Source organism: Macaca nemestrina, chromosome 5 (genome assembly GCF_043159975.1).
Source record: "Macaca nemestrina isolate mMacNem1 chromosome 5, mMacNem.hap1, whole genome shotgun sequence".
Lineage (NCBI taxonomy): Eukaryota > Metazoa > Chordata > Mammalia > Primates > Cercopithecidae > Macaca > Macaca nemestrina.
This window is the reverse complement of record NC_092129.1, coordinates 27,050,232-27,074,451: the sequence shown is the minus strand read 5'-3', so window position 1 is coordinate 27,074,451 and position 24,220 is coordinate 27,050,232. Positions and strand designations below refer to the sequence as shown.

Here is a 24,220-nt window from a genome sequence, read left to right as displayed (position 1 = left end):
AGCCATTTCAGCCTGGTTAAGAACCCTTGCTGGGGCACTAGGGTGGTTGTCTGAAGTAAGAGACTCTGGTTTTTCAAATGTCTATATAGCTCCTCAGTACCAATTTTCTGTGGCAGGCCATTCTTATATTGCTATAACTACCTGAGGCTGAGTAATATAAAAAGAGACTTAATTGGCTTATGGTTCTGTAGGCTGTACAAGCAGCACAGTCCCAGGCATCTGCTCAGCTTCTGGTGAGGCCTCAGAAAGCTTACAATCATGGTGGAAGGCAAAGGGACCCGAAGTCTCACATAGTGAGAGTCAAGAGTAAGAGACGGTGAGGGAAGAAGCCATATACTTGTAAACAGCCAAACCTCATGAGCATGCACATCACAAGAGCAGCATCAAGTGGATGGGGCTAAACCATTCATGAGAAATCTGCACCAATGATGCAGTCACCTCCTACCAGGTTCCACCTCCAACACTGGAGATTACAATTCAATGTGAGGGTTAGAGGGGTAAACTTCCAAACTGCATCATTTTCCCTGCAGTTCTATCAGTTTTTGCCTCATGTATCCTGATCCTCTGTTCTTGGGTGCATACATGTTAAGGATAGTTATGTCTTCTTGGAGAATGGACCCCTTTATCATTTTGTACTACATCATTATCCCTGATAATTCTTGCTGTATAGTCTGCTATTCTATAATATACCTATTTCTTCATTTTGGTTAGTGTTAGCCTGGCATATTTTTCTCCCTTTAATTTGTATGTCTCTACATTTCAAGTGGGTTGCTTGTAACCAACATATAATTGGGTTTTGTTCTTTGATCTGCTTTGACAATATTTTTTTTCTTTTTTAAACTGGCCCAATTTTCCCATAGAATAATCTATCTTTTAATTGGTACATTTACACCCTTGACATTCAAACTATTTATATATTTGGATAAACATCTACCATGTTACTGTTTTCTATTTGTTAACCTTGTTCGTTATTCCTATTTTTGACTTCCATTCTTCTTGTGCCTTTGATGGTGTTAATTTGGCATTTTGTTATTCTCTGTCTTCTAGTGTGGTTTTTTTTATGGTTGCCCTTGTGTTTGCAGTATACATTTACAAATAATGCAACCCCTCTTTCAAATAATAATATACTACTTCATGGGCAGTTTACCTTATAGTAACAAAATAATCCTAATTTCTCTTTCCTATCCCATGTATCATTGCTGTCATTCCACTTATATATAAGCACCCCTAAGTATGAAGACTATACACACACACAAATATATATGTATATAATCAAATACATTGTTGCTATTATTTTGAATGAACTGTTAACTGTTAGATTAAGAACTGGTACCATATGGAACAGGTTAGTGGAATTTACTATAAAATGCTTTGGGGGAAAATTTTTAATTACTGAAACTAGGAGCTGTGGGATTGCATGTCTATCTTCAATTAGTTTGAGTAAAAGACTTGTAATTTGTCTATTATTGTCAGTTTTCAAATGAATTGTTCATAATATCCTCACATTTTCAAATTTCAACTGCATTTATAACATTTTTATTTTTCCGTTCTCTATTTGTGTTTTCTTGCTCAATCTTACCAAAAGATTTTGTTTTAGTGCTTTTTCAATAAACAAGTTCTGGCTTATTTTACTTGGCTTTTGTCCAGCTCATTTTGTTTTTATTCCTATCTTGAAAAGCACTTAAGAATAGATTTCCCCTCTAGATATCACTTAAACTGCATCTCATAAATCTTGGCATGTACTTTTTTTTTTTTTTTAAATCATTAACATCAGTATTTCCAGCATTTTTTGTTTGGCCCACAAGTTTAGCAGTTCTTTTCCAATTTCCAGAAATGTTAAAGAATCTCAAAATGGTTCCACTGGTTTCTAGCTTATTTGCATTGTGGTTAGTCTATTTGATACCAAGTCTTAGAAGTTTGTTGACTTACTTTATGACCTATTATGCTATATTGATTCTCAGAAAATACTTCATGTATGCTTGAAATGAAGGTTTAGGCTCTAAGTCTTGAACGTGACATTTTATATACGTTAAGTCATAGTGAATGTCATTTCGGTATTCTTCCAGTCTGCAAACCATTTTTCTCACATCTCAAGCTCCAGATTCCCGAGTATGCCATCTGTAATCAAACATACTGACACAACCTAAAAGAACGTTTAGCTGTCTGTAATTCACAAGCTTTTATGGTCCTAGTTGTATCTCCCTAAGACAAAAAAAAGCTGCAAGTGGGATAAGGGTACCTACCCCCTATATTGTCTTCATACTGTGGTACTAGTTTCCCAGACAGTACAGGCAGACTTCCCTCTGGTACACACAAGCTAGATTGTTTTTTAAAGAAACCACATCTTTAATTTCTGTGTGTGCTGTTTCCTAAAACTGATCTGGCTGAAACGGTGCCACAGGCCTCAGGACAAGGCATCATGCTTTTTTACTTTTTTTTTTTTAAGACGGTGTTTGGCTCTGTTGCCCAGGCTGGAAGTATACTGGTGCGATCTCAGCTCACTGCAAGCTCCGCCTCCCGGGTTCATGCCATTCTCCTGACTCGGCCTCCCAAGTAGCTGGGACTACAAGGGCCCACCACCATGCCCGGCTAATTTTTTGTATTTTTTAGTAGAGAAGGGGTTTCACCGTGTTAGCCAGGATGGTCTTGATCTCCTGACCTCGTGATCTGCCCGCCTCAGCCTCCCCAAGTTCTGGGATTACAGGCGTGAGCCACGGCGCCCAGCCGGCATCATCCTTTTTAACAATTATTCTGGCCGGGCGCGGTGGCTCACGCTTGTAATCCCCGCACTTTGGGAGGCCGAGGAGGGCAGATCACCTGAGGTCGGGAGTTTGAGACCAGCCTGGCCAACGTGGTGAAACCCCATCTCTACTAAAAATACAAAAAAATTAGCCGAGTGTAGTGGTGCACACATGTAATCCCAGCTTCTCCGGAGGCTGAGGCAGGAGAATCACTTGAACCTGGGAGGCAGAGGTTGCAATGAGCCAAGAATGGGCCATTGTAATCCCGTCTGGGCAACAGCGCAAAACTCAGTCTCAAAAAAACAAAAACAAAAGCAAAACAAAAATTATTCTTTTCATACTTGACAAAACAAAGATATACCTCTTATCCATTTTGAATCTTACCAATGCACTTTGGAAAAAGTCTCTAGAGAATTGGTAAAGGGACATTTAAAAATATTGGTGAGAAAGAGATGACACTGAGTTAAAAAACTTTTTTTGTGATTTAGCTGGTTTCTAGTATTTTGCTTTCAACAAAATTGAAAGATGATCCAACTGAGTCATCAACTGATAGAATTCTGGTACGTAATTCTAAAGGCGTTAAAAAAATTAACAGTACTATACAAAATTGCTTTTTCATCTACTTGTCATTTTGTACTATAAACAGATTCTCAGGATTTTAACATCAATGAAAACAAAAATAGGAATAAAATTGGTACTAACTTTTATTATAAAAACTCAGGAAGACCTGTTTATCCCACTAAAAGATATTTTTGGTAAAACTTTTTGTTTAACAGATCATCAAAATTAAACTATAATGATAGTAAACATTAAAAGCTGTAACAGATCAACCCCCAAAAACTCAGGCAGAAAAAAGGTTTGTTTCCCTTCACCTGAAGTGTAAAATGGTTATCCAGGACTGATGGGTTGCCCTCCTCTAAGCAGTAATTCAAAAAGCCATTATTTTCCTTCTTGATTGTATATTTGAAAGCTATGTACAACTCTGCATCAAGCCAGTGGAGCGGTAAATGGCATGGGAGGAAGGCATGGGGGAAGTTACACCAGAACTGCAAGTGCTACACATCACTTCTCCTGTTTTACTGATTAAAACTCAGTTACATGGCTACCCCATCTGCAGTGGTGGAAATAATCTAGCCACATAATAGGAAAAGGAAATGGTTTGGCAATCAGTTAAGTCTCTACCATATATATTTATACGGTTTTAAACCACTGTGTAGTTATACAGTATAAAATTGGAGAGAAAGTTTTTAAATGCCTAGAATCTTACAGGAAACAATCTCAAATTTAGATGTAAAGAAGTGTCACGAAAGACCATCGATGTCTAACTTTCACACATAAAAAAGCAGGATAAAATTCTTTGGAGGAAGCCGGGCATGGTGGCTCACGCCTGTAATCCCAGCACTTTGGGAGGCCGAGGCAGGCGGATCACCTGAGGCCAGTTCAAGACCAGCCTGGCCAACATGGTGAAACCCTGTCTCTACTAAAAATAAAAAATTAGCCGGGTGTGTTGGCACATGACTGTAGTCCCAGCTCCTCAGGAGGCTGAGGCAGGAGAATCGCTTGAATGTGGGAGATGGAGGTTTGCAGTAAGCCGAGATCATACCACTGCTCTCTAGCCTGGGCGACAGAGTGAAACTCTGTCTTTAAAAAAAAAAAAAAAAAAATTGTTTGGAGGAAGTAGATTGGATGAGAGATCAAATCATTATGGCATTCAAGTTCCTTTAGGTAAATGATAGAGAAACATATAACAATTATGTTTTAGAACAGCAATATTAACTATTATCCTAATTTCCTTTCAACTATTTAAACTTAAGATGAAAAATCTTAAATGTCAACTTTAAAAGTACCAGGGTCGTAATCAAGTTTTTCAAAATTATTTTTGAAGAGCTTCTAGAGCTCCAAAATGCCCCCAAGAAGAAACTTGATTGTATTTCACAATGAGAAAGGAATGAAGAAAAAATCTTTTAAGGTTTTCTCCTCTCAGTTTCTAAACTCTTCTTATCACCCTTAGAAACGTAACCTCTTCAGCTCACGCAGAGCACTGTTGTAGGGTCTTGAATTAATTCACCAAGATCCCACTGTCAGAGCCAAGTATTTTAGGATCTAACTAAAATTCCCCTAAGGGAAGTTTCCTATTCTTCTGTGCTAGCCTTTACTTTGAATCATTACATCATAATAAAAGAAATTCTAAGACATGGACAGAATATGGCCAATAGGAAAACCTGCCCTGAAACTCCTCATTAAATAGCCCTATACAATATTAACTGTACTGCTTTCAGTCCTTTGCCCAAAGGTGAAATTCTTCACATGATAAAAGTGCCCTGGCCTTGCATTAAGTCTCTATAATTCTCTTGGGCGACTCTTTCAAAGAAAGAGCTGATTTTACTATTTCTCTTATCTTCTCTCCAGACATCCAGTGATAATACTCTTACCCTATTTGGGACAATGAGGGGCATACTTCTCCCACTTTTTTATTAGAAACATAGAAAGCAACCCAGTATAATTTTTAAACAAAGAACTTCAAAATACATTAAATTTAGAGATACATCTCCCTCGTTGCAATATACAATATATTTTCGAGATGTGGTACAAAGATCTTGGTGTGACTCATATTGAGAGTAATGAACCATAGACAGTTTAAAGCCACTGCTTCCTATGAGAAGAAAAAATTGTTTCATGTGAGTGTCACCTCTAAAGAAGACACATAACAGACACTAGTACTCAACATTCATTGTGTTTATTTTACTAAACAGTATGGTTCAAAAAAACACAAACCGGAAAACCTTTATTTAAAACTAGTCCAACTAAGTGGATGAGGCTGACTCCATCCCATCCCACCCCCGATCTTTCTATATATATGGAGCTGGAACCCTATCAGACCGTGAACATTCATGTATACTTTGTCTTTCCTGTTGAACATGAATAAACTTCTTTGAACATAAATGAACTTCTCTGAACCAAAAGAAACAAATGAAGTTTTACAAGATACAGGCACTTTATGTTCCCAGTTTTAAAAATAAGCCAAGTGAAAAATATTTAATAAAAATAACTGGAGCAGAGAAAGCTTTAAGAGTTATACCATTAGTTCAAATGACTTACACTCAATGCAAATAGACAGCATCAAACAGGAAAACAAACAAAAATTTAACTGAGGTTAATGGTCATATTTGTAATAAAAAGAAATCCAATTTACCAAAATTGGAAAAAAATGGCCATTTGAATCCAACTTAAAGATATGCCAATAATGTGCATTAAATCTGTGTAACTATGCAGCTGAGTAACATCTGAAAGCTTTGCAAGAGTGTGTGGTTAGTGAGAAAAGCAAAAGGTGCTTTTATTCCACAGTATCTGATTAAACAAAACAAAGCAATTTACAAAAAAAGTACCAAATGATACTTCAAAATAAATAGTTCATCATTTTGATGAATATATACATGTAAAGTCCTCTTCTTGGGGATTTAGCTATCTAAAAGTGGCATATCACTATCCAGAGGTGCAGGAGCAAGTTCACATAAATAAAACAGGGTAGCTTCACTAGCTTCAGCTTCAGTCAATGGCTCCAGGCGAACAAGCTTACTTTGGGTTGGTTCTGGGTCTAGGCTGCTATCCAGAAGCTCATCAACTTCTATGGGTTTATCTACAGAGGACAAAACTTCTGATGATGCTGTTGTACTCGCCTGTTCAACAGAAGAAGCAGGGTTCCCATCGAGGAATGCAAGAAGTGGAAAGGCAGTATACTGGATAAGCTGCTTATCTATAAAGATCAGAAAAACACTCTAATCACCAGCTTATATTGAGTTCAAGCTGAGGGGAAAAAATGAAAACAAATGTACACATAGGCAATTACTACTTTCAGATAGCCAAACAAGAAATGACATGATGCACTATGCCAATAAATTTTAAAATGTGCAAGTCAGTAGTTCTCATTCAACAATTAAGAAATGAGGGGTCTTTCAGTTTCCTAAAGTTAAATAGGAAAGAAAGAAAAAAAAAAAAACTTTAAGAATTGTTACCTCACCAATTCAACTTGCTCTATACCTTGACACACTATTCACAGAACTAAAGCCAGCATATTCAATTGTAAAGACTACCCTTGGCTTGTACTTGTTTCTACATAGGATTAAAAAAACCTACATAGACTGAATACTATATTTATACCTACCTGGTTTGGATTTAGATTTTCTTCCCTCTTCTGAAACTGGCTGAACTACATTGTTCTTAGTAGTTTCTAATCCTTTATTCTCAGACTAAAAGAAAAAATATATATATATAAGTACTTGTTTCATATTTTAGTTTCTGAAAAAAATGAAAAATTGATACAATATGTAAATACTGGTATATTATCTGAAATATATGAGATGGGGAAACATCAGGAAAAATGGGCTACAGAGAGAGATTTCAGTAGAGATAACAAGACTGGTTAAGGAACTATTGCTGTCACTGAGGGGATAAAACAAAGAACCTGAATTAGGATATTCTATATTAAGGATGAAATGAAGGGGGATTTCAACAGCAGAACAGATAGAATTTGTCAAGAGTAAAAGATCAGAACGAATCAAAGATGACTGGTTTCAAAATGTTAACTGAGAGATAATTATGCAATTAAATTCATTTTAAGTAGTTTTGATTTAAAAAATGTATTATACATTTCACTCATAAACAGAATATTTAGCATAAATGAACACAGAGTAGCTCAGGATGACATAATGACATCCTTGAAACTATTTATCACTATTTAGAAGCCTCAAAGTTGAGGTGGTGTTTCTTCTTGTCCTTTTTGTAGCTCTGTCAGTTCTTTTCTGTCATTTAAATTGCTTCTTTGAACCACTTTCTTCTCTCCTCACATCTGATTGTGGTAGGGAAATTGTATCTTTACCTTGTTAATTTCTTCAGTGCTCTTTTCAATGATGTTCAAACTCTGAGGTGCAGAGGTTCTTAATTTTTCCTGTAAGTCCCAGACATCTGCAAGTCCCAGATATCTACATGCTGGCTAAATATATATGGTGTAACCAACTGTAAACTAATTACAGTAATTCCCCTGATATTTAACATAAAATGAAGCTGTATAAGATTTAGGATTTAGAGAAGATAAGGGCTCCAAGATATAATAAAAACTACGAAACCTTCCCAAAAGTGTACATAAAAATATTTCATCACTTAGCATTCACAATAAATATATAAACATTAATGAAATAATACCAACTTTATTTTTAGGCTTCCTAAAATAGGTATTTTCCAAAGATATCACTGTTATTCTAAAACATGAGAACCCGATGACAAACGGATTTCAAATAGACACAATAAAAAATGATAAAGGGGATATCACCACTGATCCCACAGAAATATAAACTACCATCAGAGAATACTATGAACACCTCTACACGAATAAACTAGAAAATCTAGAAAAATTGGATAAATTCCTAGACACATACACCCTCCCAAGACTAAACCAGGAAGAAGTCGAATCTCTGAATAGACCAATAACAAGTTCTGAAATTGAGGCAGTAATTAATAGCCTACCAACCAAAAAAAGCCAGGACCAGACGGATTCACAGCCGAATTCTACCAGAGGTACAAAGAGGAGCGGTACCATTCCTTCTGAAACTATTCCAAACAATAGAAAAAGAGGGATTCCTCCCTAACTCATTTTATGAGGCCAGCGTCATCCTGATACCAAAACCTGGCAGAGACACAACAAAAAAAGAAAATTTCAGGCCAATATCCCTGATAAACATCAATGCGAAAATCCTCAATAAAATACCGGCAAACTGAATCCAGCAGCACATCATAAAGCTTATCCATCACGATTAAGTTGGCTTCATCCCTGAGATGCAAGGCTAGTTCAACATACACGTATCAATAAATGTAATCCATCACATAAACAGAACAAATGACAAAAACCACATGATTATCTCAACAGATGCAGAAAAGGCCTTTAATAAAATTCAACACCCCTTCACGCTAAAAACACCCAATAAACTAAGTATTGATGGAACATATCTCAAAATTTTAAGAGCTATTTATGACAAACCCACAGCCAATATCATACTGAATGAGATTTCATTTCCCATGCAAATTCTTATTCATTCATAGTGGCCAATTAAGATTGCTGTACTGAGGAGTATAAGGCATCTGATTTATTAGGAAAGTGTTGTAATCCATGTTATGTAACACCTGTCATGAGCAAGGGAAGGACAGCTGATGTGGCAATTATTTGAAAACATTAAAATCTAGATTCAGAACTATAATGAAAAGTCACTCTCAAATGTAATTTTTCTACAGCATTGTAGAGCAAAATGCAATTTGTTGCTTAACTGCTTACAGTTTTTGAAAACTATAATCAAGTTCTTGGTTTCTGGAATAAGAAGATGGTCCACAAATAAAAAATGACTCAATGTCTAGTCACAAATAAACAATAAAGCACATTCACTAAATGAACAAATGATATGGGTCCATTCAACTTAAACGGTCCATGAGAATAACATTCAGTAATATATTTACTGAAACACAGAGCATGTTACACAAAATCTTACAATATAAATCCAGGTAAACTATGGTCCCCATGCCAAATTTAGCATGCTGCCTGTCTAAATGAAGTTTTTTTGCAACACAGCCACACATTCTTTTACATATTGTCTGTATCTGCTTTTGCACTACAATTGCAGAACTGCATAGTTTTGACAGAGAACACATGGCCTGAAAGATAAAGTATTTACTAGCTGCCCCTTTATGGAGAAAGTATCCCAACCTCCAATATAAATTATCTGAATACTGAATGTATAATCAACTTCCTAGTTCACAAATTCATAAATTTTTTAAGCTCTAAGTTATCCACAATGTAACTCTGAAAATATAGAAAGTCTGGTCAGGCTTACATATGACAATTATCATATAAATTCCACCCCTCACCCTAATCACTCATATTTATTTGAGATGTGCTCATTTTTGGACTCAAAAGAATCAAAATTATGGCTTCACTAATCTGGAATTTGGACTTGATTTACCTTTAACCAGGCTTACTAAACAATTTGGTACAAATAAAATATAAAGGGAGTGAATACCCATTCATGACAATAAGTTATACAAAATACAATGATATATAAACATCTGCTCTAATAACTTCAAACTGTCCTTACCACTCATTAAAAACCAGTTCCACAGAATCTCTTTTCAACACTTGCTAAGCCCAAGTGCAGTTCCCATATGTTACCAAAAAAAAAAAAAAAAATCCTTATTACTTAAAAAAAAGTCGAAAATCCACACACGTTTCAACTTCCCTTTTCTGCAATAAATAAGAATTCCTGAGTTTTTACTATATGCTAATGATAGAACTCATAAAAAATATGGGTACCATAAATTTTTAATAAAAAAGTTGAGAATAGAAAAAATAAGAATGTAAAATGCTGCCCATAAAACATGAAGAAATCATATTTTAGTTACTTATTTCAATATACCAAGTTTAGTCAGGTGATCTCCCAGCACCAAAAGAAGCTCATTTCATACTGGTAGTTAATCCCACAAGTGCCAAAAGTGGGTAATGGTTCACCACATAACCAAAAGCTAATTTTTCAACTAGAATTTTATTATCCTGATCACACATACTAAGTAAGAATATAAAATGTTTTTTGTAGCTGGGAGTGATACTGCTCTCTCCTTATTAGGATGTTTTTTGTAGATTTTTATAGCTATGGGTCCTGAGCAACATGAATTAAAACTTACTTTTGTATTATTGATGTAATCTGTGGGATTCATCTGCACAGAACTAGTGAAAAGCTGAAAGACCAAACAAGAAAGATGATAAGTTTAAAAAATAATTTAAAATAATTGTGTGTTCAAAATTGTTACACAGCCATGTTGGGTGAAGAGATGTAGCCCCTACACTAGGAAGCTTCTATACAGTTAAACAAGTTTGAAAGAGAAAAGCAGAAAGAAAAACAAACAAAAGCAGAACAAGCTAGCCCATGCATTAGATGAAATTTCATGTTGTAAGAATTTCTCTAAAAAACACTGGAGTAAATCACTTGAGACAAATAGTGGTTTTCACCTCCTCCCTTCTTCATTATTTATCATTCAATTTCATTTCCTTTATTTTTTCTCTCTAAATGTCTTTGGCCTTAAGTGGTGCGCAGGGTTGTGAGACCTCTGCCCTGACACTGAGCCTTCACTGAATACCTGGTTAGGTAAAAAATTTACAGAATATGCTCTATGACAGTGGCTCCTAAACTATGCCTCAATTGAAGCCCTCTGACAAATGGCATATCTACTTGTTGGTTCTTTTCACCACATCTCGTAAGGAAAATTGTAAGTGCTAAGATCACTGCTTACTGTACTCCTCAGTCTAGCCAGTTTATAGATGTAACTGTAAGTCATAAGCTTTAAAGTCATTCATTCCATAGAAATTTACTGAGTATCTTTAAGAAATAAATGACATCATAAAGACATCATTCCTGCTCTCTAGGAGCTTACAATCTAAAAGGACAAGGTAAGACCAACATCAAATAGCAACACATGTTCAGATACAATACAATATTTTAACAGAAGATGGTGGTGCTCAAAAGCACTAAGGAGTTAAGAGAATGGGAAGGGAGGAAAGCGCACACAGAAACATATAAAATGAAACAAAATGGGCTGATAAAACTATGTGATATAGGTCAGTACCTAGAGAATATTAGGTTAGAACTTGGAAAGGAGAAGATGGGGGGAAGAACGCATGTGTATAACACTAGTGGCATCAAAAAAGAAGGTAGGATATGTTCCAGAAATAGTAATAACACAGAAGTTCTAAGTTGAATAAGTTATATGCACAGGTTCGAAAAGTAGAGGCCATATCCTGTCAGCAATAAGAGCCTTGGGAATGGCCTGAATGATGAAATGCAGTCACTAAGTTGGCCTTTTATGAGAATGAACACACCAAATGGTTCACAGGATAGAATGAGATGCAAAAAAAGCCACAGGCAGATCCTTCCCCCATTCTCTCTAGACACTGATTCCTCTCTTTAAAGTTCCACACTCACGGTAGTCCTACAAAAATCCCTGGCTTTGCCTTTTCATTTCCTTCTCCTTTCTTACCAACTACTAACCTCAGAAAAGGAAGAAAGCTCAGATCCTTGAGAGTAGTTACTCATGATAATCAATCTCTACCAGTTTAGCTTATCACTGCCTAAGAAGTCTAACTCACATTTTGTCCCTACAGAGAGTGGCATCTGAGGAGGACCAGCACTGTAAGCTCCTCTATTCTCCTCTTTGCCCAACAACCCCTACCCACTAACTCAAGGATATCCTACATGTATTCCCAGGAGACGAATGGTAGGAAAGGTAGATCATATATAAGCTGACACAGCTGGTTGAATTCTAAGGTCTGGCCTCTCCTGCTGTGACACCACTCTGGGTTACCAGTACTGAACTCCTCAGAGAGAAGCTGTAAACTTTTCAGCATACTTATTCACATTCTTACCATCTTTGTCGTCTCAGAGAACAAAGCAGCATAGGTGGACTTTTTATTTATAACAATACAGCATAATTCAAGGATAAAATAATGAGGGTCTTGGATGAGAAAAGCAACAGTGAAAACAGAATATAGGGATGGCTTGTGAATGCTATTTTAGAAAACAGGACTTAATGAATGATGAGAGAGAGAATTCAAGGTGATTCTGTGAATAACTATCCTCGTAAGTAAATAGAAGTCTAATACCATTACAGAAAATGAGAAAGTTGTAAAATGTAGCTAATGCAGAGAATAAAGAAGTTTGTTGTTAAATCAAATAATCTGAGGTAAGAGCTAACTGATGATCACAAAGTCATGGAATTAGAATTCAAGTCAAGTTTACTTTAGAAAAATGTTAAGAGCTGGATATACACATTTAAAAGCAATCTTACAAGCCAAAATCTCTTCACAGAGGAAGAATGGAAAAAGAAGAGAGATAGACAAAATAAAAGAGACTGAAAGATTGGGTGCATTAGGGGATGCCCTTAAGTAGAAGATAGTAGAAAAAAGAAAAGCTCTTAGATAAAACACAGATTAGGGAGACAGGGAGAGAACAAAAAAGTACAGCACCTCCAAAATCAACAATAAAAGATCTATTGTACAGAATGCCCAATAATGTTAATAACAGTGTTAATTATTTCTAATTCTTGCCAACAGCCCTTCATGTTAGACATTAGCAACATTTAACAGATGGAGAAACTCGGCAAGAGAGAGTAACTTTTCCAAGATTAGTAACATAGCTAGTAAGTAACATGAGCCAATAACAGAACCCAAACTTGTCTGATTCAAAACAAACTTTCCACTAGCCCAATGGACTAATACAGCAAAAAGAAAAGAAAAATCACACACAGCGTACTTACAAGGGAAAAAAACAAAACAACACAGGCAGTGCAGAGTTAGAGTTAATAAGCAACACAATACCAAGCTTCAGACAAAACAGAGTAAAAAAGAGGTAAATATAGCTGCTCATTTCTAAAGTTTTGTAGTAAAGGAGTTAGAGAAGCAGAATGGTAAATGAACAAAGCCAGATGTCAAAATGGTTGTTTTTTAAGATGGGGCAGATCTCTAACTACTGAAGGCAGATGGGAAAGATAAAGGATAGAGGAGACAAATACAGAGGCAAAGGACAGGGGTACAAATTGGTTTAAGGAATTACTTCTAAGAAAGGATACAAGATTGGAAACAGTCATTACTTATGAAAGAACGAGAGTATAGTTAACTATCATCTGTGAATAATAGATTGTTGACTGGATAAGGTCTTTACGGCAAATAAATGTGGTAAATGTTTTAAAGTTGAATTAAAATGACCTAGCTGAAGACTATAAGGGTTTGAACATGGCCAGGATTATGGAATTTTATTTCGTTCTTGGTGATCTAAAGGAAAACTATTTTGAAAGATCTCTGGATCTAAAGAGGGAAGGGCTGATAGGATCAACAAACACTGTCGTGTTACTGCTAAGCTGAAGTAGGTCATCAACATGGATGTAAAATTCAAATTAACACATACTCATAAGATAGAAACACAGGTCAAAATGGAAAAGAAATCTTCAAAGAAAGTAAAATTCACTCTGTGAGGTGCTAACGATTTAGTAAGAATAAGTCCTTGGGACATTGACAAGGACTGGTGAGAAGCAGAGGAGTAATGCAGTAAATTAATGAACTTGAAATAAGACTGAACAGCAGAAAGAACTAATTCTTGTTTAGCCTGAGAGGCTTCTAAAAGGGTAAGAGAAGCTGCAATGTAAGGCAAGAAACACAGAAAAAAGACAACGTAATTTTCCAGGATAAAGAGAGAAAACTGTTCACATCAGAAAATGGAAATAGGAGACAGAACAAGATTCATCTGAGTGGGACCAGGCCATGTAGGAAGCTTTAGATAAAGAAGGGAGGAAAAGAGAGAACAGAGTAAGAAAGGTGGTTAGTGGCAGAAACCGTAGATAAAAGAATTCTCAGTCCAGTCAATATTGAGGTCAACTTCATAGGGATGGTGGATTGGAGCAGGGGAATCTTGTGACTCAAAATATAAAAATGTAAAAAATAAGGCAAATATATTAAAATATATTTGAGTAAAAAACGTTAATCCCCAAAGTATTAAAAGGTGTCTCCATGCTATTTCCTGGCTATGTACCTCTATTACTAATTTCCACAAATTCCTATTTACTGACAATCATTCTAGAGCAAAACATAAAACAGCAACAAGTCCAGACAAGACCTGAACTTAACAGTACTGCTGAAAAGATATAATATGTTCCCACAGGGAGATTAGCTCAACTGCTACTCCAAGGCAGGTGGTAATCACTCTCCTTCAATGTCCCAAACCCATCTTTCTGATAAACAAAATCATTAATTTAAAAAAAGAAAATGCAAAAACAACCTGTAGAATACAAAACAAAATGGCATACTGATTTTTAAATAATATACATAAATACACAAACTACCAGTAAAGCAAAGATTACCCAAAGTACCTACATCAACCAGGAGATCTGGGTCTATGCTAAATTGTCTTCCTGATAGCATGGCCTGGAAGTCCTCTAAACTGCAATCAATACTGTCAAGATAATCCAACAGCTCAACCCTAAGGGAAAAAAAATTTAAATCAAATATTAGACATCCTTGTTTTTATGTTTAAAAATCACCATTACAACTTGGCTAGGCAAGATATTTCTAGCAGCTGCTGCATCTTTACTGGTTCTTAATCTTAAGAGATAATATTCAAAGAATAGGAATCCCTGCAAATTTGGTTAACTGAAAATTCATAGCCTTTACAGAAAACTTTAGTATTTACAGAAAAAAACACCCTGCAGGAACAGTCTGATTTACCTTTTTCCTCTATATATTATAAAATGTTTAATCTCATTACTGATTATTACTAATTATTAAGTTTTCTTTGATATAAGTCCCTTACTAGAAATTACATTATTCTGCAGTTCGGATACACAAATATATATAATCACAAACACTGTATGTACACTCAAAGTAAGTGTATCATCAAAGGAATCTGAGAAACTAGCAGGAAAATACCAAGACTACTCTTGGGATGATTAAATCCCATTCATTACAGAACTCAACACTAACCGAAACAGAGAAAGGTGGATTATGTGGGTTCATCATCTGAAAGGAAGATCACTCAAAAGAGAAATAGAATATGTTACGTGAACAAAGAAAGCAAATAATTTTAGACAACATCTAGATAAGTACTCACTTTCCCAAAAGATTGATGTTATCATTCAAAATGGAATCCATCATGGTCACTGGATCTTCTGAGGTCAGACTGGATGAGCCATTTAGCTGGACAGCACTAGACATGAGAGGGCTGCTGCCATCACTGCCTGAACTTAGGGATTCTCTGGCTGGTTCACTCTGCTCTCCACTCTGAATGACAGGTGCATACTCATCTTCATTGTCATCTTCAACGATGACAATATCAGGGTACTGGCTACAGCTAGATCAGCAATAAAAGAAAGAACCTATTACACTTTCAAATTTAATAAGTTCATACTATCCATTCATTCTAAATGGAAACTCTCTCCCATACCACATACTGAAAGGCTTAAATTTCTTGAGCGAGCAGCTTAATCACAATATTGGTACTTCATAGTATAGAAGACCACAACGATTCAATGAGAAGTGTTTAACTACAAAATAAAAATTAAAAATCAATTAATTTTCAGTATTACCTCCTTTGAGAGGAAGAGGAGGTGAGGCTTTATCTGGTTGAATAATTTAGCTTAATTATTCAGTTTAATAATCCAAATGTGAGAAAGATTGTTAGTCTTTCAAAGAACAAAGTAGTTTTGAATTTTGCTCTGTAATAAGAAAAGTAATCAATATTTTCATACATTTTATCTCACAAACTCCTTACTTGGAGGGATCAGATATAACATCCTCATTAGTTTCTGGAATAACTGGGATATTTTCTTCATCTGCATTATCATCAGTAACATCATAAATAATGATGTCATCTGAAATCCTCTCCCTTGGCTTTAAACCTTCAGTCCTACTGTGTGGAACCTAAAAATTCAGAGAGAAAAATATATCTAAAAATCAAAATCATTGACTACCAAACAAGATATCATTTACAAAATAACTGGGCAACTACTACTTACTGAATCTCGGGGTATGCAAAACAAGTATGTTCTCTGCTCTTATGGAACTTACATACTAATTGGTACTAGTAGCACCAATTCACAGAGGTATGAGGTATATTAACTGCATTCTACACTTAACTACTTCTTTTACTGTAAGGGACCCTGAAGATGACATCCCTAAAAATGTTTCTATGGAAAGATCTTCAAATTTTACAGTATTTTTTATGCCTAAAGAGTAAAAAAGTCTTAGGACTTCACCAGAAATTTCAAGCACAACCAGACAGCCACCGTGCTGACAGGGATATTGTTTCAGCTCAACCTGCTCTGTTTTGAAATATGTTTTATTCTTATTCATTAAATAGCTTCACTAAGAGAAAAAAAATGCACTTCACCTATCTCAGTTACAGGTTAGCTTGGCTTTTTAGCAATGATTTTTTTAAACTTAATCTACAGATATATTCAGGCTATAGCTGTATAAGCAAAGTAAGTTCAATCCTGTAAAGCAAACTAAAGTCATTATTAAAATGCAAAAATCTGTAAATTCCAATACTAGATAATAAAGAGGCAAAGGATGTGAAGTACTTTAAAATATATAAACCCAGTCAAAAATGTAAAACTCTTCATCCACTTACATGAGCCTTCAATTCTAAAAACAAAATAGGTATGCTTGATTATTTTCTAACAGTAGTGGAAAAAGAAATCAGACGTGAGGTTAAGTTTGATTGTCCAAGAACAAAAATCTTGTTACTTTAATAATAAATCTGAAGAACTATTTTGAATTCTGAAGTTTGAAAGTAGTAACAAAAAGATAATAAAAACGATCTGGACTTTGGACTGGACTAATTTGCCACTGGATAGAAATCTGACAAATTATCCGGAAAGCCTGTGACAAAATGAAGGTAAAAATTTAAATTGCTGGAGTAAAAAGCAGTCTAGTTGGTGCACATTAATTTAAAAAAAAGTTGAAAATAAAATAACCAATGTAAGAATATATAATCACATTAAATTATTATATTTTCAAAATATTCAATTATTATATTAAAATGAATGAGCCAGGTGCAGTGGCTCATGCCTGCAATCCCAAAACTTTGGGAGGCTGAGGCAGGCAGATGGCTTGAGTCTGGGAGTTCGAGACCAGTCTAGGTGACATGATGAAAATCCATCTCTACAAAAAATACAAAAATTAGCCAGGTGTGGTGGCACACACCTGTAGTCCCAGCTACTCAGGAGACTGAAGCAAGAGAATTGCTTGGGCCCAGGAGGTGGAGGTTGCAGTGAGTCAAGATCGTACCACTACACTCCAGGCTGGGTGACAGACTGAAACCCTGTTTCAAAAAAATAAAACAAACAAAAAAAAAACAAGACAAAAAAAAAAGAAATGAATACACTAAATCTCTATGTTTAATAAATCTCAAAAGCAACACCAAGTTAAAAAAAAGCCACACTGTAAAATGATATGCACAAAATTATATTATTTATATGAAGTTTAGATATATGCAAAATAATACCAAGTACTGCTCCTGGATTCACACATACAAAATGGCCATGAGAATGATAGATACTAATTCAAGATAGTGACTACCTCTAAGGTAAGCAGGGACAGTAAAGAGGTGAGACAAGAGAGGGGGAGAGAGAAAAACTTGGAAACAGGCAACTGGAACAACTAGATTTGTGATGATTTATTTCTTACAATAATCTAAAGTAAATAATAAAAAATGTCACAGTTTAACAAAGCTGTGGGATGAACACTTGAATTGTTATTCACCACACTTATTTGAATGCATGAAACACTGCCATAATAAAATTTAGTCTGACACAATAAATATAAAATAGATTCTAACTAAAAAATTACTTTATGATGGTGATTATCAGTTGGTTCTTTGACTATGTGCTGAAACAGGTTCTTCTTTTGGGCTCCATTAGTGTTTAGAAGTAGAGGCCTGAAAACCAGAAGAATATGCAGTTCAGTAACAAACATACAAGGAATTTAAACTCCCTCTATTAACTTACCCAAACACACATACATGCACACTCACTTTAATAATGCATAAAAAGGTTCAGTAACAATAAATAAACTTAAAAATGATTACATCTTAGGAACAGAAACTGCTGGATGAGAATATCTACAACTTTCAATTCTCCATTTTTCTACACTCTTTTTGTTATGATAAACTATTCTCTCCAGTTATACTTCATTGCTTACTGAACTACACAACTCTATGAACTGTATTTATATAGAAAAAAAACAGATAATATCATAAGAACTAATTAGTGGAAGTAGTTAAGGTCATAAAGCTCTGATCATAATCAAGTTTTCCCCAAATCTTAGTGTTACAGATCATTTTTTCCTTTCAACTATTCCTTTTGTCCATTATTCTTCTAATGTTTTCGCTGTGACGATAGTAGCTACTGACACAGGTATCACAACCCATGGTTGAAATACAGATTTAAAAAGACTATGAGCGGATTAAAATAAGAGAGGTCAAGTAAAACAAAGGTTGATGTTTTCTTTTGAACATATGGCCTCTTTTTAAATTTCCCTCACTCAGGCCTTCTAATGCTACTTTAATAATGTGAATGAAAAGTGAATATTCTTTATTAACTGTACGTATGTCTATAAAGTGACCATTTAGGCTATCCTTCTCTCTCACAAACATCAGTAGAATGATAAAACTAAAAACTAATATCACTCTAGAGATTTTAAGAGTATAATTTAACTAAGGAGAATTGTTCTTTTGGGACAACAAGCATATACTCAGCTAATGTAGGCTACTCATAGTTAAACGCTAACAAGTCTGACTGTCTATATACAGGCCATAATGCTATATCATAAAAACTTACCTTTTACGTTTTAAACTCACAAGTTGGTTATTCTGAACCAATGTAACAATAAACTGGACAATCTGAAAAAAATATAAACAAAAATTCTTTCATTATACTGTTAATTCTTCCGTCTCTATTACCAAGTCTTATAAAACAAATTCATATAATAATTTGTCCTCTATTCTAAGTCTCATAATTTCTCACATATTAACACTTGAAATCCAGGTGCACCTTACAACTGCTGTCTAAAGAAACGTACCAGCTTCCAGGAGTTTGTTTTGGTGATAAGTACCAAACTTGCCTGGGTGTAGACCCCAACTTTTTTACTTCAAATACTTTAAAGAAGATTACATTATGGTGCAAAAGAGAAAACTGGTGTTTGATAGGCAACATTTTACTTATACCAGGTAACGGAGGCAAAAGAGACTGTCAGTTCCTTCAGAATAATCATAAAATTTTCAAGTTAGAAACAGTTGATGGGCCAGGCATGGTGGCTCATGCCTGTAATCTCAACACTTTAGGAAGCCTAAGTAGGAGGATTGCTTCAGCCCAGGAGCCCAAGACCAGCCTGGGCAACATCGTGATGCTCCATTTCTAAACAAACAAACAAACAAACTCTGCTTGCAACCAAAGAAAAAAAAAGAAAAAGAAAAACGTTTATTGCCTGATTCTATAAAGATTAATATTGAGACCTACCTGTCAAAACTTCCTGCTAACAAGGGAAGCTAATCTTCAATATTTGATTAAATTTAGAGAGAAAACTGTCAAGACACCCAAACAAGCTTTCATATTTCATAGTAGTGTTTCTTAAAGTGTGGCCCATAAACCAACAACATTAGCTTAGGAACTATGGATATGTTAAATTCTCAATCCTACTACAGAATTGCTGAATCTGAAATTTGGATCATGGGATCCAGTAATGCGTGTGTTTACAAAGCCCTTTAAGTGTGACTGGATACTGATGTGAGTATAAGAACCACTGGCTTAAGAGTATGTCTTGAAATTACATTGCCAACTTCCTAAAGGTGCTATAAAAGGTGAGGATCATATGGTAAACTATAAAAAGTAGTGTATCACTGAGAAGCTATGAATAAAAGCCAAAATTGATTGGAGCACTATTTAGACTCTGTGCAGAAAGTGTGCTTATAAGCTTTGTGAAATTACATGAATTAAATAGAGTATTATTAAAAATATCTATTGTATAGCTTTTAACAGTGAGCATTTCCTCACAAAAAAAGGCTACTAAGAGGTCTGCCTTATAATCAGTATCAATTTTTCAATGGACAAAAATATAGACATTTTAACTGAAGAGTTTGATAGTATTAGAGTCTATGAAAAGGAGGGTAGCCGCCAAATTGCTTATGCAAGAGAAAATGCTAACAGTTAATGAAAAGACAATATGTAAGCTTACAGATGTTTATGATACAACTCGACTTCAGTTTTTTTAATTAATAAATGTTATGGGAAAATTCTAAAAACTTCAGGTTGAATTTATAACAACATCAATCAGTGGCTAAATTAAATTTATTCTGTATCTCAATTCTCTTTTGACACTTTCGGATCACATTATACAGGGATTTTTATCTGAAGAAGATAAGGCATCTAACACAGCATGTAACTTCTATACCTGTTAAGTCCTATAACTGGACCATCACACGTATTATTCTCAATTAATCCATGGCTGACAGTAAATTCCAGGAGCAGAGTAAAAATTATTGGTTGTTGTTATGCATTATATAAACACCACTTAACAAAGCACAGAGATTCAAACTCAAATTTTAGAAGACAGAATGTTAGCATTCATGAAAAACTGAAATGTCATATAGCTATTTTATCAACTATTCTTGCTTTCAGGAAAAAAAAAAAAAATCTACACATTATAGAGTGTTGTAAGTTAATACATTACCAAAACACTGTTTCTGAAAACTATTAACAGACTGTTTCCATAAAGTACAGGTTAAGGTACATCTATTGTTTTAAATCAACTATTCTTAACCAGGCTGCACATTAGAGTTGCCTATGAAAGTTTTAAAAATATGTGTACTTGGACTAAACACTTAGAACTGAATTCTACTACATTCAAGCTTCACTTGAACACTAATTTAAAAAAAAAAAAAAAAAAGTAAATCTATGCTGACTATAGGCCACAGGCTGCAACTACTATTCATCTCTGCTTTAAGCCTTCTCCATTAGACCCTGATCCTGTCAGTCACCACCCTATTTTTAGTTCAAGGGCCTTCTAAGCAGGAGCAATCAGAAGCTCCCCCTCAAAAAACCTGTTGCTTTAACTCAGAGTCTAGTTTACTCATGAGCAAAAAATAGCTGCCTTAATTACTATGTTTCATCTCTTATTAGCAAATGAAAGCTGATATGCAAAGATTAAATGACAAGGACACAATGAAATGGAGGGATTCCAACTCCTATATTAAATTTTTATCTCACATACTAAAATCTAAAATTCATTTTACTATGTTAACTGCTTTTCTGCACAGACTAATAACTGCATACATTGAGAAATTTTTTGAAGTCATAATTTGGTCAACTGATTTGAAAATATTTGTCATTTATCTTCTGAGACCTTAACTATGCCTTTTATAATAAAAAACAACAACAACAAAAAAACCCAGTAAGGCTATGTTTTCTAATTTTAAAAGAAATTGGTAGTGTATTAATTAAGCCCATAAAAATAAAGTATTTCAAAGTTGTTATATTAGGCAAAAGATTATTTACTAAAAGCTACTGAGACATTATCTGCAAGTATGGAATAACCATCTTTAGCTAGTGAGAAATTTTTTATTAAAAATACGTAACACTTGGCTTAATTTCATTTCATTTTTTACTTCGATCTGTGCATCCAATATGTAAGAAACTAAGATCAATCACAGATACTCAATACTGACCTTTTTGGGTCGCAAACTGTATCCATTAAACAAATGCAAATTACGGTCCTGGGGAAAAGAGCTTCTTACCTTTCGAATAACCTGTTGCTGTTGTGCATGCTTTGCTCGTAATTCTGACACCTCCTTCCAAAGGGACTCATTCTCACTATGTTATAATTTATTAAGAAACAAAACAAAACAAAACAATCAGTCAGAAAACCAGACCACAATATCTTTAATTAAGAATACCAGACAACTTAACTACACTTATTTTTACCCTATATATATTTATGAGACTAAGAAAACTTTGGTTCAATTACACAGGAATGACAACTACCTTGACACAACTCCTGAATCATTCCTTTTTTTAAGAAAAAAAGGCAGAGCTTTGCTCTGTCACCCAGGCTGAAGTGCAGTGGTACGATCTCCGCTCACTGCAATCTTCGCCTCAAGGTTCAAGCAATTCTCATGCCTCAGCTTCCTAAGTAGTTGGGATTACAGGCATGTGTCACAACCGGCTAATTTTTTTGTATTTTTAGTAGAAACAGGATTTCACCATGTTGGCCAGGCTGATCTCAAACTCCTGACCCTCAGGTGATCTACCCACCTCGGCCTCCTAAAGTGCTGGGATTACAGGTGTGAGCCACCACGCCTAGCACCAGAATCATTCCTTCTTAAGTGTATTATCTGCTACTCATGGCAATATATACACAGAAACTTAAAGACATATGCCTACATCCATACAGTAGTTGTCAATTTACTACTTTTGACAATCTGGCTCATTACTTTTTGCTTAAAAAAAAATAAGCCAGTCTTTCGACTGTGGCTACCAAGTGAATTCAGGCCTTCCTAATCTAACCTTGCAAAACAAAGGGTAGTGATATATACCCAGTACTTACTATACTCCAAGCACTATGCTAGACATTTTATGTGTATTACTTATTTAAAACTTCTCTAAAAACTACCAAGAAATAAGTCATTATCTCTATTTTATAGATGAGGACACTGAGGTATAGAGAATTGAAGGGAATTGCTCAAGATCATACAAATAATTTGGTAAGTGTTGAAGTCAAACTAAAGTCTGTCAGATTCTGAAACTATCTTAAGATCTATCTCAAACAAAAGCATATGTAAACCACTAAAATGTTATTCTGAAAAAGCATATCCAATAATATGGATATTAACTTGCACAATAACTTGCCAAATATGAATAGCTGCTTCTTTGTTCACCTTTTTAAATTGAAACTGCATTATGCTGTTAAATGTTAGCAGCGTGGATAATGCTGAAAAGACGTGACAGACACTCTACCTATTAAATGCTTTAATTTTCCAACTTTTGTTAATCTCCACAAATCATCTTCTTTAATCCAAACTAATATAAAAGGAACTGCAGATTTACATATAAAGGTAGACCAAAGAAGATTTTAATATTTACTGAATAACTACTGTATTTTTCTGATTCAAATTTTAAAATGCTGTTACCTGCTTACTAAACAAAGGTGCGGTGGCTCATGCCTGTAATCCCAGCACTTTGAAAGGCAGATGTGGGCGGATCACTTGAGGTCAGGAGTTTGAGAACAGCCTGGCCAACATGGTGAAACCCTGTCTCAACTAAAACTACAAAAATTAGCTGGCACATGCCTGTAATCCCAGCTACTAGGGAGGCTAAGGCACAAGAATCGCTTGAACCAGGAGGCGGAGGTTGCAGTAAGGTGAGATCAAGTCATTGCACTCCAGACTGGGTAACAGAGTGAGACTGTGTCTCAAAACAAAAACAAAAACAAACAAACAAAAAAAAATAAGGAGAAGAAAGTTTCCTCTAAGACACAAAAGATGATTTGGGGATCACTTTCTTTAAGGGCTAAAACTGTGGTCCAAGGAACTGGGTCAAAGAGCAGCTAGTATACACAAGATACATACAGTAAACAAGTTGTTAAATAAAGTACACAAAAAGGGAAAGCCTAAAGCTTATTTAAAAAAGAAATCAAAGTCATAGGTTCCTCTTTTAATGAAGATATTTGAGTTATGATTAACTAAAGTAATGTCCCACATTTGATATGGAAGAGAGAATACGTAAACTAGTCTTAAGCCCTTGGCACCTATTAGGATACAGAAAAATTCCAGCTACTTACTAAGAAGAGTAATACATCATCTACTCTATATACAAGTTATTAGTATGGCAAGTTAGAATAATGGTACCAAGAA

General features: G+C 35.0%; 1 protein-coding gene across 2 annotated transcripts in view; it reads right to left on the bottom strand.

The window, feature by feature from the left end:
* Positions 1–5,459: 5,459 nt before the first annotated feature.
* The window catches only part of LOC105465526 (heat shock transcription factor 2), a 37,905-nt gene continuing 19,144 nt past the window's right edge, over positions 5,460–24,220 (bottom strand). Inside the window, exons 5-13 of one of the 2 annotated variants that reach the window (XM_011713971.2) lie at positions 22,106–22,181; positions 19,155–19,216; positions 18,166–18,253; positions 16,088–16,236; positions 15,428–15,667; positions 14,695–14,800; positions 10,461–10,514; positions 6,904–6,988; positions 5,460–6,495 (exon numbers count right to left, since the gene is read on the bottom strand). In XM_011713971.2, the coding sequence (XP_011712273.1) occupies positions 6,200–6,495; positions 6,904–6,988; positions 10,461–10,514; positions 14,695–14,800; positions 15,428–15,667; positions 16,088–16,236; positions 18,166–18,253; positions 19,155–19,216; positions 22,106–22,181 (1,156 nt within the window). In that variant the 3' untranslated portion in view covers positions 5,460–6,199. The remainder of the gene's footprint in view (positions 6,496–6,903; positions 6,989–10,460; positions 10,515–14,694; positions 14,801–15,427; positions 15,668–16,087; positions 16,237–18,165; positions 18,254–19,154; positions 19,217–22,105; positions 22,182–24,220) is intronic. The other variant, XM_011713972.2, reaches the window with a different exon arrangement.